The 17218-nt window shown below is 44.2% G+C and overlaps 1 protein-coding gene across 2 annotated transcripts; it reads left to right on the top strand.

The window, feature by feature from the left end:
* The first annotated feature begins 30 nt into the window (after positions 1–30).
* rusc2 (RUN and SH3 domain containing 2) lies at positions 31–16050 on the top strand. 2 transcript variants are annotated; one of them, XM_053229155.1, is made up of 12 exons: positions 31–1506; positions 1797–2271; positions 5287–5799; positions 6440–6664; positions 6940–7074; positions 7679–7755; positions 8372–8546; positions 8665–8770; positions 9026–9072; positions 9166–10192; positions 10288–10458; positions 10554–16050. In XM_053229155.1, exons 1-12 carry the CDS (start codon positions 31–33, stop codon positions 10750–10752), a joined length of 4626 nt encoding a protein of 1541 aa, XP_053085130.1. In that variant the 3' UTR covers positions 10753–16050. The 2 variants fall into 2 exon arrangements, with proteins under 2 accessions (XP_053085130.1, XP_053085131.1); XM_053229156.1 differs by lacking the exon at positions 6440–6664.
* The last annotated feature ends 1168 nt before the right edge of the window (positions 16051–17218 follow it).

The raw sequence follows: 17218 nt of genomic DNA, 5'->3' as shown, positions 1-17218 counted from the left end.
GTCCCGTCCCCATCCCGTTTTCCAGAGACGATGGACAGTCCTCCGAAGCTGGCCGGAGAGACACTGATTGTTCATCACATCCCTCTCGTGCACTGCCAGGTTTCTGGTTCGCATCAGCGCTGCGGCAGCCCACTGAGGAAAAGCAACAACCCATTCAGCTGCCCAGAAAACCTCGGCCTGATCCGCACCACCTCGCTTCCTGAGAGGGACGTCCTCCAGCGTGAGGCGCTCGTGTACAGCAGCCTGATCCAGACCTCCAGCTCCAGCGATGCTTTTGAAGATGAAGGGATGAGAGAAGGAGAGAAGAAAGGAGTGAGAGGTGGAAGCATGGCGAGTGACACTTCCTCTTTCACGTCCAGCAATTCTGAAGAGGCACTTCCTAAAGTCCTGTCGAAGAAGGTGCACAACAGGCCAAGCTCACTCAGACACAATCCCTTCCTGCTGAACGCAGGGGAAGACGATTATGAAGATGATGACGACGATGACGGAAACAATCTGAATGGATACTTGGAGGATTCTTCTTTTCACTTGCATGGAAACTCGAATGCAGCCTTAGACGACAGAGTGGAGTTGGCTCCGTTCCATCTGCACGACCTGGGCTACAACTCCGGACCATTCCATCTGCATGAATCTTTAGAGAAGCCCTGGAGTTCTGACCAAAAGGGGGCTCCTGGGAGGCATTTTTCTGCCCGTCTCGAGGGTCTTGATCTTTTGGGTCTGGACAGTCAGCATCGCCATGGCAGCAGCGGTTCCACCCTGTCAATGGACTGTGGAGAGCAAGAGTGGGACGACGATGACGACGATCAGTCCATGCAAGGCGGCCGGGGCAGTTCGGAATGTTGTGGATGCTCCCGGACGTATCCCGAATCGTTCCCAGACTTTACACATGGTTACTGCAGCGATTCATCCTGCAACAGCTCTGACGGCATCCTGGTCAACTTCAGTACCATCTACAACAAGACGAACAACATCGTCCCTGACAAGCCAATCAACCTCAACAGCTCCGCCGATCAGTCCTGCACCTCTTCTGTATCTGAGCCAGTCTGTATGGGCGGAGCCGAATATGGGAGTGGGGGCGGAGCTTTTTACTTGGACTTGCACAGATCTCCAACGGAAGCTCCCCAGGAAGTCACCGACCTTCCGTCTTCCTCTTCCTGCCTATGCTCTTCCCAGCCACAAGGTGGCACAGTGGAGCTTGACGCTAACTGCAATTCCTATCACAACCACGAAGGTCTGTTACCCTCCGAGACCTCGGCCAATGACCTCACTTCCTGTATGCAGAGCCAGGCACGGCTGGTTGTTGCAACCCAGAACTACTACAAGCTGGTAACCTGCGATGTTTCATCACATTCCTCCCCAAGTCCTGCAGGATCTTCGGTCACAAGCTGCTCTGACGAACACAGCAAAGGAAGTCCCACCCAGCCCACAGAGTACTTCCTGTTTAGGCACACTAAAGAGCAAGAAGAGGAGGACGAGAGAGAAAATGCACAGGTCAGCACCCAAAAGGTAAGTCAGCACTGTTTTTACAGAATTTTTTGTTCTGTCTCTTAACAACTCGCTCTAAATATATTAGTAATGCTGAGCAGTTAGCCATGGCAGCATTTTATGATTTAGCTTTACACAGACGTAATTGTTTCTGCTTTGTTCTTATTAGAGTTAATTAATTCATTTTATGTCAATTTTAAACTAATTCCCTGATAATGTAGTATCTTTGTGTTTGCTCGTTGTGTCATGAGATTATATAACTGATACGCGTATCACAATATTGCATCTTTTCCTTTTTTTTCCCCTGATAGCCATGTGAGAAGAAGGCGGAGCCACTCATGGGTAATGCCGACTCCATGCATTCAAATGTGATTGAGGGACAAGTGTATGTCAACATCTCGCCACCTGTGGGCGGAGCTTCGGTCGGGGCCCGTCTTCGTTCCCGTAGCTACGACCGGAACCTGGACAAGACCCCACAGCCTCGTCTGGGCTCTCTGGAGCGCATGCTAAGCTGTCCTGTGCGTCTCAGTGAGGGTTCCACGACTGGCCCGCCCCCCCCACCACGTGTCACTTCCTTCGCTGAGATTGCAAGGAATAAAAGGAAGAACGGCGGCTCTCCTTCTCAGAAGAGTAGTGTTGAAGCCTCTTCTGTTCACTCGCACTCGTCTGGAGAGTTCTCCCCGATTCACGAAGATCTGACCTCACTGATAAGCTCCCCCCACTGGAGCGCATCACTTAGAGTCTCGCCGGGGGGAGCAGGGAGAGAGACGCGGACCAAAGCAGAAGGTAAGGCAGAGTTTAATGTCATGTGTATCGTTTTACATAGTATAGGGTTCCAGGTGTATGAGGGGGTGGAGCCAGATGGATGTTTCCAGGTTTATGAGGGGGTGGAGCCAGATGGATGTTTCCAGGTGTATGAGGGGGTGGAGCCAGATGGATGTTTCCAGGTGTATATGAGGGGGTGGAGTATGAGGGGGGTGGAGCCAGATGGATGTTTCCAGGTACATGAGGGAGTGGAGTCAGATGGATGTTTCCAAGTGTATGAGGGGGTGGAGCCAGATGGATGTTTCCAGGTGTATATGAGGGGGTGGAGTATGAGGGGGGTGGAGCCAGATGGATGTTTCCAGGTGTATATGAGGGGGTGGAGTATGAGGGGGGTGGAGCCAGATGGATGTTTCCAGGTACATGAGGGAGTGGAGTCAGATGGATGTTTCCAGGTGTATGAGGGGGGTGGAGCCAGATGGATGTTTCCAGGTATATGAGGGGGTGGAGCCAGATGGATGTTTCCAGGTGTATGAGGGGGTGGAGCCAGATGGATGTTTCCAGGTGTATATGAGGGGGTGGAGTATGAGGGGGGTGGAGCCAGATGGATGTTTCCAGGTATATGAGGGGGTGGAGCCAGATGGATGTTTCCAGGTGTATGAGGGGGTGGAGCCAGATGGATGTTTCCAGGTGTATATGAGGGGGTGGAGTATGAGGGGGGTGGAGCCAGATGGATGTTTCCAGGTACATGAGGGAGTGGAGTCAGATGGATGTTTCCAGGTGTATGAGGGGGTGGAGCCAGATGGATGTTTCCAGGTATATGAGGGAGTGGAGTCAGATGGATGTTGTCAGACCAAGTGGATGGTGGAGAGCTAGGATTGGGGCGTGTTGTTGCTCCTGCGAGCTGAAGAAGCGAGCCCATGTTAATACTCAGAGAAAGCAGGAAATTCTAGGAGTTGCGGCTACAAGTTTTACAAACTCTTGCAAATCATTACTCAGTAATCATTATTCACAGACTTTACAGATGTACTTTACAGATTACTACATTATGTACAATGTCATCAAATTTACAGATTTACAAAACTCTACTTTGGGTTTACAAATTTAAAATAGAACACTTATAAAATAATAATATAATAAAATAACATTTCACTTCCACACTCTTGGTCCAGCACTGCCCCTAGTGGCCATGAGTGTGTAGTGCAGTGTGAGGGGAGAAAACACTGATATCTGACACCATGTGGGGCAAACAGCTTGCGCAACCGCAAAGTGGCGTTACACACATGCACACACACACACACACACACACACACACACACACACACCCACAGTGTCCCAGTCAAAGAACACACACACCCTGTCAGAGACGAGCTGCCGGAACATTTCCGGGTTTTCCTACTGATTTCTCTCTGTGCTGACTCCTGACGCAGTGACACAGCATATGAAGGTCTGTGTGTGTGTGTGTGTGTGTGTGTGTGTGTGTGTTATTGCCTGTGAGGCAGCTCTCTGTATGCTTACTGTCTCTGCTGTGTCATTGTGTTGTGTGTAAATCTCTCTCTGGTTTTAGCTGTGAGACAAAACCGAAGGTAAGATTAATGCTCATTTAAAATAACAATAGCACATTATAAATGATTCGAATGTTACTCTTGCTGCGATGACAAAAACATATCTCTAATCAAACAGAGGTGCGATCTGTATTTTCTTTCAATTCTCTTAAGTCCGTTCTTCTTTCTGTAACTGTTCATTATTTATCTCATTACTTCTTGTGCTGAGAGTGAGCAAGATATAAAACATGACTGATATAATAACGAGTGTGTGGAGGTCTGTCGTTAAAGATTCGTTAAAGGAGTCGTGCTGTTGTGACACTGTTCACACATTCGTCTGTGTGGTTGTACAGAGCGGTGTGCACACTGCTGAGGCTTTCCCACGTTTAGTTTTGCTTTGAGATGTTGTAGGGTGTTACTTTTGTTTTTGTAAGTGCAGCATGCATTTTTTTAAATCACAGGAACCATGTGCCTGATTTATTGTACACTTTCACTTTAGGGCTGGGCAATCTGATATGATACTGATACAGATACAGTGATACAATAACAGCATGATACATTTCCTTATATAATTATCATCAAGTGTTGGCGCTTTTATAATCCCTTTGTTGCTGCATAAAACTAATCACTGGATGTTTAAAATACTTTTGTACCAACTGTTTCATTTTCTCGAAACCTGTTCTGGCCTTTGTTGGCGCTTTGTTAGCAAAACTTGGGTAAAATTATCTATCATGTTACATCTTCAGTTATTGGGATTAGGGTTAAGGTTCCACGGTTTCAGTGTATGATCAGAGGGTTACCTTACAATATTGGATGGTTACACTACAGATTAAAATTACTAATTACCGTCCATCTGTTCATTTTTTAACCCCATCGAGTCCCTCCCCCCAGCAGATCTCATCCCTTTCGTGTCTGGCTGTGAAATGTTTCCCTCTGGACGTCACTCTAGACCGCGCTACAGCACCTCAGCACAGGGATGAGACTGCACTGAAAACCTTTTTGCTGTGGTTAATCCGCTACTGCTGTAAACACGTTACCTCACTTCCTCTGCTGCTGCTTTAAGCGTGTTCTGAATACAAACACACGACGGCTATTAAACACACAGAAGAACACGGCACTGCTGAACACAACTAACCCAAACAACGTTCTGTTTTATAAGCAGTGCTGCACGCTGCCATGCTGTTTAGATTTAATTTTTTGGCTCAGCATGTTGTTAGATTCGTGGAAAACACACTCTCTCTCAGCTTATAACACGATAAACAAGATTTTATGTAAAAATCTTTCTCAAAAAAATCTAATTTAAAAGAAAAAAGAACATTTAGGGCATGTGATGTGTTTTTGTTTACTTCTGATTTTTGTTATATACTCAGGGAGGTGCGAAGAATTCATAATAGTTTCTTCGTTAATTTTCACTACGTCTGTGTGTTTTAAATGGTAGATTAGTAACGCGATACTGACTTTGTAACTCTTCTTTCTGTATATCTCTGTGTTTAAGGTGGACTGTCCAGTTCTGCTGACTCGTCCCCAGCGGTGGTGCGCTACAGTAAAGACCAGCGTCCCACCACGTTACCCATCCAGCCCTTCACCCTGCAGCAGCAGTTCGGGAAACCGCAGCCGAAGCCCGTCCTCCCTCTGCTGGACGAGTACATCAATCACATGCAGGCTCGTTTCGGCTCCGCCCCATCCGAGCGGGACGAGGAGGACTCCGACGACGATGGTCAGCGTCCCCGGCCGTCTCCTCTGGGCAGTTATTCGCCGCCCCGCTCCCTCTCCTGCCCTGCCCCCCTCTCTCACACCCCGACCGGCATTGCCCCAGCCACCAAGCTGGCCCCACTACCCCCGACTCCTCCCCCTGCCACCAGGGGGCACTGTTTCCACCGAGCCAACCGCAGTACGTTACCCACGCTGCCCAGCTCCGGCCTCAGTCCGATGGCACAGCTGGAACCGGGGCGGCAGGAAGAGGAGGTGAACGTACCTCCTGTGTGTATGATGCAGAGAGCGCACAACGGTACGTGGCTGTAGCAGTATAAGTGACTTTTTGGCACAGCGTGATAAAAGTCTGGAGCAGTTGAGCGTTAATGTCGCAGAAATGTGGAAAACCATCATATCACACGTTTGGTGTCTGAAGTTCACTTCTGCACTTTTACTCTACCAGCTTTTCTTTCTTTTAACGGCTACTTACTAATTTTATTCATCTGTTCTTCTGCTTATCCTCCATTTTCACTTTTCATAATTTTTTCTGTTCCGTAACTTTTCTTTCTTCTCATCTGTTTTGTTATCCCATCCTTTGCTTTCCTAACTTCCATTCATCCATCCATCCCTCCTCCCATGCATTGCTTATTTCCTTCCATCCAAGCATTCCTTCCCTTTCATCTACATCTATCCATTCCTTACCCTAATCATTTCATCCTGACTCTCTATCTTTCCTCCCCTTCCTTACATAATCATTCCTCTTCTCACTACTTCATCCATCCCTTCCTTCTTCTTCTAACATACTTCTATCTTTTCATTCCACTCTCCCTCTCTCCTTGTTTGCGGTCATCATTCCTTCCTTCCCTCGTTTCTTACTTCATCCATCCATCCCTTATTTACCTTCTTTGCATCCATCATTCCACTCTTCTTTGTCACTTCTTCTTTCCATCCTGTAGCACACCACCTCTCCCCACAGGCTCTGAAATGGAGGGAATACAGGCGTAAGAACCCTCTGGGTGTGGAGAAGAAGAGAGATGTCTGCTCTTCCTCTCCCTCCTCCTCCTCCTCTTCTTCCTCTCTGTCTGCTTCTGCTGCTTTGACCGCCAGGAGTCGCACAGTGAGACGCAACGTCTTCGATTTCCCTCCATCAAACCACACGCTGAACTTCAGCAGACTCAACGGTGCTGAACCTAATCTCATCAGCGTTAAGGCTCATCTCAGGAGCTTTTTTACTAACAAGCACTTTCCTCACAGTGCACGTTAATCAGCTGTTAGATCATTAATTACACATAAAGGATACTTTATGAAGCGAGGGACGGAAAGGCACGAAGTACAAAACAAATATAAACTCAGTTAAAGCAATCGAATTGATATTGCAGCAGAATGTTCAGGGAGTGGTATGTTTATTCATAGTGTTTTACTCTCTGTGTGTGTGTGTGTGTGTGTGTGTGTACAGGTCAGTCACTGAGGTGTTACAGTGACCTGCTGCCGGATTATTTCTCTCAGACGGAGCGCCCCCCAGAGGAGTTCTGCCTCTCACCTGACGCCACCACTGAAGAGTCCATCTCCATCGACCTGCATCAGAAGAGAGGTGTGTGTGAGAGTGTGTGTCTCTGGTGTGGTACCTCACCTTGCTGTTTGCTTTGTTTATCCATTAGTGTGGTTACAGGTTTAATGAAGCCCTGATTAGACAAGATTAGTTTGACTTTGAGTAAATGTTCCATCACAACCCGTGGTCACGGACTGCTCGCGGTTTTTATGGACACGCCCATGAAAATATTTTCTTAAGAAATTTCACCCAAATCAATCAGATAAAGATAACATTTAACTCTAGGTCCAGCTGTTGATTTTATCTCGCTGTTCTATTTTCTTTGCACAACGGAGCAGCAGACGTTAGCTGTTACACAGGGGTGCAATAAATCGAGTAGACGCTCCCATCTCAGTAACTCTCTCATCATGTGACCCAAAGAAATTACTTTATAGACGTGTCCATAAAACACATTCTGTCCAAACATCACTCTCGATATGGTTATTTATTGAGTATAGTGTGTGTGCATCTGTCGCCTGCGTGTCTGTGTGTATCACACACACTTTCTCATGGGCATGAAAAATAGAAAATGTGAAGTTCTACACTAAGCAGCTTCTCAAAGGAGGAATAGCGTTTATTTCTCTTTGTCCCTCTCTCCCTGTCTCAGGTCTGGTGAAGGCCATAAACACAGCAGTGGATCTGATTGTGGCTCATTTCGGCACCAGTCGGGATGCAGGAGTAAAGGTTCTTATAATTATAATTATAATTATAATTATTAGTAGTAGTAGTAAAGATGTTGCACTCTGTCTCAGTGTTTCTCACTCAAAATCTGGTAACATATGGGTCCTTTATATCATTTAAACATTTGGCCTTCGAGTGATATTTATCTGAGATGCCTATATTAACATTTATTGAGAGAATCCTGAGTCCTGTGTCAAACCTGTCTCTCTCTTTACTTATTCTTGGATTTGGCTCATAAAGAGAGTAATCTGGACTGTACTACTAATCAGTGGAAGAAGTCTATGAAAATTAGGTATTACGCTGTAAAGAAACAAATCCGAACGACTAGCTCGAATGATTCCTCGGATCTATCCTGTGGCAGGTGTGGTCGGATGTTTCTTCAGCTCCTACCTGTAATTAGGTCTCACTTACTGTTTTACACACAAAAATTTATACCCGTGGCGAGCGTAGTCTGAAGCCAAGCACGTAACAAGCGGATCAGACAGATACACTGCAATTTACATTTTAAACAAACATGATTACAGACTGTAGCACAAGCAACCTGAGAAAAATACAATAAATCTGATAAATGTGTTCAGAATCAGATGCTTCATGTAAAACGCCGTGTCTCTGTGTTCAGGCGAAGCTGGGCAACAGCTCAGTGAGTCCCAACGTGGCTCACCTGATCCTGAAGTACCTGTGTCCCGCCGTGTGTGACGTGCTGCAAGACGGCCTGCGAGCGTACACTCTCGACATCATCATTGGTCAGAGACGCAATCAGCCCTGGAGCGTGGTGGAGGCGTCGACACAGCTCGGTGAGAAACAGGCACAGGGTTAATGCAGAGAGCTGATGAAGGTCGGGTTGTCAACATGAACACATTAGACTCAGCAGTAAAGTACCTCTCTCTCTCTCTCTCTCTCTCTCTCTCTCAGGTCCCTCTACACGCGTATTACACAGCCTCTTCCTGAAAGTCAGTCAGTACTCAGAGCTGACCAATCACAGCATGAGACTCAACGCCTTCATCTTAGGACTCTTAAAGTAAGTCGATTTCTCGGTCTTTCTCAATCCCTAATGAGTGTCTCGTCTGATTATATCAGTCATAAAATGGCGATATGATTCTTCTTCTATGAACTTCTTCCAATTATAAAGCCAGTTTATAATACTATTGATAATAAAGATGAAATTATTCCTCTTGGTTTATAGAGTGAAAGCAGCGTTCAGTCACTATGTGTATTTGACTGAATAAATAATGTTAATAATAAAACATAAAACTCACCTTTATTTATTTTTCAGCTTACAGTCTCTGGAATTCTGGTTTAATCACATATACACACATGAAGGTACGATAATATCTCTCACACGCACACACACACACACACACGCTTGTTTTGTTCATATAATATTGTAAATATGTTTTCTGTGTTTGTTGTCAGATATCATAGCAGCCCACTACCACCCGTGGGGTTTCCTTCCCCTTTCTCAAGGGGCGTGTCAGCCAATGTTTGAGGAGTTGCTGCTCCTGCTTCAGCCGCTGTCGCTCCTGCCCTTTGACCTCGACCTTCTGTTCGAACCTCATCAGCTGCAGAAAGGTCAAGAGCACCTGAGACGCAAAGAGCTGCTCTGCTCCACCCGCCAGGGCCTCGACCAATCAGCTCGCTCCACGTTCCAGCTCATGAGGGGCCCGAAGGAGCCTATGCAGCTAAAAGAGGAGGCGGAGTCTAATCAAAAGGGGGTGGAGCTTCACAGAGGCAGGTTTGCGTTAAGGCGTGAGGGAACCTGGCCTCGGATGGATGGGGCGGAGTCTAAAAAACAAGTGCGGAGAGTGAGGAGGAGTGACACGGCAGGTAGCGAATCAGAGAGCGAAGGGCTCGTGTTGCACGCAGGCAGGATGAATGGAGTGGGCGGAGAGGACGAAGAGAGGGAGAGGAGGAGGGAGCGGGAAAGAGAGAGAGACGGAGAGAGAGACAGGTTAAGAAGCAAGCAGGCAGGCTGGTGGTTCCAGCTCATGCAGAGTTCTCAGGTCTACATCGAGAACTCTGCTGAGGGCTCCAAGTTTGTCAAGTGGGAGAAGCGCAAGAAAGGAAGTGGGGCTGAGGGGCGGAGACAAAGCAACCCGCCGCCGAGAGTGGGCGTGGTCGAGGGCGCAGAGGCTCATCACGTGACGGTCGAACATCCAGAAACTACAGTGTGCAACGACACGCGTCATACCGCCAGCACCAGAACCAGAACCTTTCCCCAATCAGAGCCGTCCAAAGTGATTAAAGGGAAGCCCTCTTGGATGGGCAGTCCCCCGGAGTCGGTGCTGAGTGAGCTAAAGAGGACGAACGAGACGCAGCCGGAGGGGGCAGAAGCGGAAACGCAGGCGGCTCAGAACCTACGCTGGGGCCGACTGTTTGGAGCCGGAAACATCAGCAAAACAGAGAAAACAGAACCCAAATCATCCAAGAACCCAAAAAGCAGGTGAGTGGAAAGAGGAAGGAGTCGCTGGTGTGGACAGGTGCGTCCCAAAAATTAATTAATTAATTAATTCATCGGAGATGATTTTCACCCCTCAGGCTGCCGTCGGGTTGGCTGAGTCTGGATCGAGCCATGCTGGATTTGGTGGTGCAGTCTGTTGGGAAAAGGGCGGAGCCTCAGGCATTAAACACACACAGTGCAGAGACGAAACACAGCCAAACACAGCAGGACCAAACGCAGGAGCCCAACAGACAGACGACAGCTGCACGGTAATCTCTCTCTCTCTCTCTCTCTCTCTCTCTAATCTCACACACACACACACACACACACATTAAATACGTATCTCTCCTCCTTCTAATCTCAGTGAGGTGAGGGCATTGTGCCACCACATCGCCACGGAAACAGGTCACCTGAGCTTCCATAAGGGCGACGTGCTGCGGGTCCTGAGCAGAGCGGACTCTGATTGGCTGCTGTGCGCCCTCGGCGACGCCCACGGCCTGGTGCCGATCATCTACGTTACGTTAAACGACGAGGAGAGCGAAGACCCTCGAGGGTCACAGTGAACACACACACACACACACACACACCCACACACACACACACACACACAGTTTGGGATGAGCATCTTCATTCAGTTTGTGATTCTGTGCTTAAGGAGTAAATCCCAGCTCTGATAAAGCGACAGGATAAACAAACATGGCTAACGCTAATCTTAATCTTAAATACGTATGGGTATTGTAATATTTATTGCCTGCTGTAAGATAACATTTGATAACATTTGCCATGCAAGAGAAACACAAAAAAATCAGTGTCATGAAACTACAAAAGATCATGCTAGGCGCTAATACTATCCCTCACTGTTAGCCGTATTAGCATTGCCAAGTTTCCCGCTGACTTGTTGCTAAAACTATGTAGCTCTCTCTCTCTCTCTCTCTCTCTCTCTCTGTCTGTCTGTGATCTTTATTATGGTATTACGACGGGTTTTTTTTTTTTTTTTTTTATGCACATTCAAGACGTGATTAGCATTTAGAAAATCTAGCAACCCAACACACTCGCAAAAGACGCGACGTCGTCACAGCAGCCCGATCTCATGAACATGTTAATCGGCGGCAGTGTTGCTCTCGACGCCTGTAGGACTGTATGTTTTTATAGAAACACGTACGATTTCGTGTAAATATATGGTCTGACATTGTGTACGTAAACCATACAGAAGCAGTCATAATGAGGTTATAACTAGGGCCAGAGCGATATGAACATGCTCGTGTCTACAAAAAAACTTCCTCCTGTGAGTGATTAGCGCCCCCTGGGGACCAACAGCGCGTCATGCTAACTGTTCCAAAAAAAAAAAAAAAAGTTAAATTTGAGAAGGTTCAGCTGCACAAATCTGATTTCTTACAAAAGTCCAGATAATTATTAACACGACTGAATAACGATGACTGTTAATCATTACTGATTAGTTTATACCTGTAACTAAGACGATTCGAATTTGGTTGTTTTGTTTCGTAGAGGTGCTTCACGTTATCCCTTACGACGAGCGCCACAGACTCTGAACTGATGAAACGTCCATTTTGAATTTGACGTGAGGAGCACAAACACACACTTCTCCGTCCAGTCATCTTTAAACATCTGTTTATGTCATCGACTTTCCTTTAAAGAAGCCATGTTATCAGTTAACTAAACAAACCAGAGAGTGTAAATAAAATTAAAAACGTACCAAAGTGTATGAAAGTGTGTTTTCACACTGAGCCAGTCTTTAGCTCTGTAGCTAGTCTCTGGTCCAGTTAGATGCCTTCAGCTAAATAATTTACATAACTGAATATGATTGGAGAAACTAAAACAGAGGATCTGCCAGAAGCTAGAAGAAACTATGGACATACGTTTATCAGCTCTGTTACAGTTTTTTTCTCGAGTACTCGGGTCAGTCTGCGTCCGGACCACGGTCCGATAACTGACGAGCCCTGATACAGAACATTTAAAGAGACGCTGCTTTATCTTTCGCCTCGACACCCTTAACATTGACATATTGCTCTGGCGCTAGTTATAACAAACGCAACATATTAAACGTAAAGATTAGCGCACGTCCGTAGTTCACGTCCCAGTGAGCTCGGGTGTGGTGAAGGTTTGCTAAGCAGGTCCTTCATGACGTTATCCTTTTTTTAAAAAGAGTGTTGTGTTGATCTATCGCAGTTCTTTAGGTAACGTTAGCGCCTGCAGTGATGTTTCTCGGAGTTACGGCAGCTTATTTAATTTAATGGTTCATTTTATACAGCGATAGCAGCTAACTACCAAACTACTAAGCTATTTATGTTTACTTCAGTGACAGCCTCTCACAGGAATGCTAGCTTTAGCGAATATGCACATTTTTATTTTATTTTTTTTAAATTGTTAACCTGTTTTCATTTAATGTGGCAATATGTGACGTTTATGTGAGCAGTATAGCTAACCATGTGGGTGATTTTAGCCAATGAGACGTCAGGGCGGAGCAGTTCGGCGCAGGGACTCTGTATAACGTTGAGTTAGCAACTACACCATCTGTATTACTGAATACACATGAAGGGGAATACATAGACACTTCCTGAGACACACCAGTGAACTCTTCGCATCAACTTCCTGCTGTTCTGACCAATCAGAACGCTTTAGAGCAGGACTGAGGGCGGGGCCTGGGAATTTCTTGCATGTCAGACTATTGACTTGAGTTTAAAACTGAACTGGAATGTGTCTCGTATTCAACGCCAACCTACACGTCTTCATTTGCCCCGCCTACAGACACCACCTTCTGCTGGAGGAGGGAAAGGAGGAAGCTGGCACTAGCTTTAGCCTTGCCGTTAACATTAGCTGCTTAACGAACACTATGGGTTTGTGTATTTTGACTCTTTATTTATAACGCATTTTAACTAGGCATGTGCCGATATTCAGGTGCACGATATATCGTGATATTCGTCAACACGCACATTCAGGAGGAGAGATGAAGTCTGTCCAAATAAAGTCTGGACAAATTTAAAGACGTGTCTTTCTCAGAGACGACAATCCTGTAGATCTTTTCACTGGACAAGAGTGTCATAAGAGCTGTGTAGAAAACATGGAGTACGGAATATATCAGGGTGAATGTATCGCTAACGTCGCTCGTAAACGTGGTATTTTCACATTTAAACACTGAAAATTAGAAAGTTAAATATCGGCACATGTCTACTCTTTTCCAGGGACATTTTCCAAGAGCGACCAACTTACTAATAGGCAAGTGAAAGAAAATAATTGTATGTTTAATGGAGTTTATTGTACTGAAGGCATCATGGGAATGTATTTATTATTGTATTTATTGTTCTGTCTGTAAGGCACCACTTTAACGTCACTAGACCTAAAAAAAAAAAATGTCAAATATCCACAACGGATAAAACAGGAATCTCTGACTGACCTAAAACTGTTCGCTGTGTTAAACAGGAAGTGTCAGTCATGGCGTACTGAGCATTTATGGAACAGTTTGGGGGAAAAGGCAAATTTTGTGAGTCAAGTGCCAGTAATCTGACGTATACAGTAGGGATGGGCGATATGATCAGAACATCACATCACGATACTTCAAAGCATTTCTGTGATACACGATATGTAATTTATGATTTAACTGAAATGAGGGGAAAAATTCTGTATAAAATTTTAACATTTTACAATTTTAAAGATTCAGCTCAAAACATTAGCATCTAATCAGCGTTTGTAATTGTTATAAAAATACTGACGATGTCGGAGAGATCTCAGAAAAGTGTATTATCATCATATCGCCCTGCTGTAATTACAGGATGCTGTATACTGTGCACAGACGAGGCGTTTATCGTGATATGAAAATGTAATATCAGCACATGCCTAGTGCTTATAAACTCCCACGACTTCGCCTTACAGCCTAATATGTTAATATTTTTATTTACAAACGAACCCGTGATTTAAAAGGGATTTTCAGCTGTGGCTTTGGGAAATGTGTCATTATTCTAAACGCTAGCATCATATTGCACACTAATTTATTTACGTCTTCACTTGCCTGTAAGTGAACCTGACTCGTAAGAGAATAATGTTATTACTGAAAATTATATTGATTTGTTTTTTACAGATTACGACAACAGCTTTGGTTGACCATGTCACGTTATAATTATTATTATTTTTTTTTTTTTTAAGTTTTATCATTTTATATTATTTTCTAATACAGAAAATGCATTTTATTCATGAATTTATTCAGTCACGCTTGTAAATATGTGACATTCTTGAAAGACTATGCTAATGTTATTTGAAATTGTTATTAACAGACGTTACTTGATAGAATTAACATGTAATAATACGTCTATTTAAATAGGCTGTACAGAACAGCACTGTTATACGGGAAGTTGTTAGAGGAAGTATGTTCTAGAGTTTAGTTTTGCTCTGCATTATGTTTGTCACTTTCACTCTTCTGTCACCTAAACACACACACACACACACAGAGAGACAGAGAGAGAGAGAAAGAGAGAGAGAGAGAGAGAGAGAGGTTGATAATAGACTAGTGCCTTTTTGTATCACAGCGACGCTAACTTCAGGCTTCAGGGCGGTAAACGTATTGTAGGGACAGACACACACACGTCTTGTGATGGTACCAAAGGAGGAAAATATGAAATCATAGTAATCTACGTTTTCAAAAAGCTGTAAATTAAATACATTTTCTACATTGTTTTGCTGAACTGTTTAAGGCTTTGTGCGGTTTAGAGTTTATATCCCGAACTTTCAAAGCGACCAGGCCACAGGTCTGAGAACAGTTTTGAATCAGTGATTAAACCCAGACAGATGTTTGTCCGAAGCAAACGGATCCTGCGTTCACACTAGCAAGCAATTCAGCGACATTTTAATTTTCCCAATTAATTTTCAGTGTCATTGTAGATTCTCAGTGTTATGCAAATTAGGTATGATGCAGTAAAGCGACAAATCCAAACAATCGGCTCAAACGATTCCTCTGACTAATCCTATGGAACTTACGGTCCGATGTTTCTTCAGTTCTTTCTTCGACTCAGATCTTTAGCTCATATCTGAAATTACTATTTGATGCAAAAATGGAAGGAAAACTTGGACCCATGCTACAAATGTGAACGAAAGATGAGGATAAAACCCGACAATCCCGATGATGGTGTCTGTCAAATTGAAGCAATGACAGCGCCATCTTTACATCATCAGTAAACAAAAACAAAATTACGACTCAACACCAGTCAATTCCAAACAAGTTCCCCGAGCTGCCACAACTGCGATTTGTGATTCTGATTCAAGCCCGTCTACTATCACAGACCCAAGGACCAAAACTGAGCAGTCAGCTAAAGATCCAGAGCCGAAATAGAAAGCATTAGATTAGATGCTTACATTAGATTGAACAAATACCCAGAGACACAAACTAAATTCAAATTAAATTTAGCACCTGGATTGGATTTTTGCGAACGTCTCGAATAACGAATCTGTAGTTCAGCTGATTAGATGGAGAATATCCAGATGAAAGTACGAGAAAGTAAAAGGAAGTGTTTTTGTAGCTCATCAGATCTCAGTTAGTGAGTGAAGTTTGTTTTCTCTCTCTCAGCTCTGTTCCTCACATGGGGCTAACCTGTTTCAACTCTGAAACATGCTGTACAGTAGAAAATGAGGAAAGCACATTTAACATAAAGGTGTTGATGGCTGTAAAGTCTACAAAAAAAAAAAAAAAAAAAAGCTGTGTTTTTTTTTGTAAGTGTTGATTGGTTAGACAGCTAGTACTTTAAAGGCCTGATGTAAGGAACGGAGCTCCTCCTTTCCCCTCATCCTCCTGTACGATGTGTATGACATCACCAACCGTGTATGGAGATCAAATACAAAGTGCTCATGTGACCGACTCTCACGTGGCTCCTGTGGTTCCTCTGGGGTTTTATTCCCTTCTTCTCTCACAGTGATTCAACTCTGATCATCCTGAATTATCTGAGTTTAGCTCCAGTCCAGGAGACTTTATCATCAACACGTGTTAGATTGGGATTAGAAATAACAGCATGAGAAGAGATATATATATATATATATACACACATTATTGTCTACGTTATACGTCTAATACGTCATTGTTTCTATAGTAATAATGTAGAAACTTATACTAATAATAAACAGATTTTTAAAAAAAGTATGTAATCTTTTATCAGTAAGGAGATGTTTATGTAACGTTTATGGAAGGAGTCTCCAGTGTCAGCGCTTTGTAACAGTCAGAGGTAAAGCTGTAACTTCTAACATCTTCAGGACAGAGGAGTTTACGCTTCTTTGCGGTTTCTCAGTAACGTGCGTAACAAGCTGCGTTATTTTCTGTCTTATTAACTTCAATAGAGAGGAAAAAAAAGAGGCTGGTGAGGGAACGACTGTTTATAGCTGCTATAACATAAGTGAGAACAGGAACTAATATGCTTTGCCGACTTTCTACAACATTAAATGTAACTACAAACAGATAAAAAGTACATGACATTCTTTACTAAATAAAAGTTGTAACTGTTGGCAAATTGCTGTGGTATAAGAGAAATAAAGACTTGTGCAGTTATAGGAGAAAACTTCAGGGTGGTAAGAGTAACTCCGCCTCGTGCCGGGCCACATCACACCGCCTCGTCGTGTTTTATCCTTTACATAACATTGTATATGTAAAGGTTTTCCTTGAGACAGGTCAGTGAGTGGCATTACAACACTCAAGATGTTCAAAATCCCTTTTTAAAGCAAACACCAGTTACCTGTGTTCATATTGTGATGCTCTTACCCTTAAACTCCTTTTGTGGTAACAAAAGCAAGACACTGTGATCTAATCACAAACAGATCACTCATTAAAATACGTACGCCGATAGTGCACTTACTCAAAGGTAGAAAACACCCAAGTAAATAGTGAGAAGTAGTGACATGAGACAGAGAGAGTGCAAAGAAGGACAGCATAGTGTGCAATTTGTAAATAAATAAATAAATAAACAGGTGTGCTGTTATAGGAAATTTATCGACAAAAGGGGAGGTATGATGCAGTCTGACTCTAAGCGGATTTACATC

The sequence above is a fragment of the Pangasianodon hypophthalmus genome, chromosome 24 (genome assembly GCF_027358585.1).
Source record: "Pangasianodon hypophthalmus isolate fPanHyp1 chromosome 24, fPanHyp1.pri, whole genome shotgun sequence".
Lineage (NCBI taxonomy): Eukaryota > Metazoa > Chordata > Actinopteri > Siluriformes > Pangasiidae > Pangasianodon > Pangasianodon hypophthalmus.
Note: the sequence above shows the minus strand (reverse complement) of the source record. Positions and strands in the feature narration are given on the sequence as shown.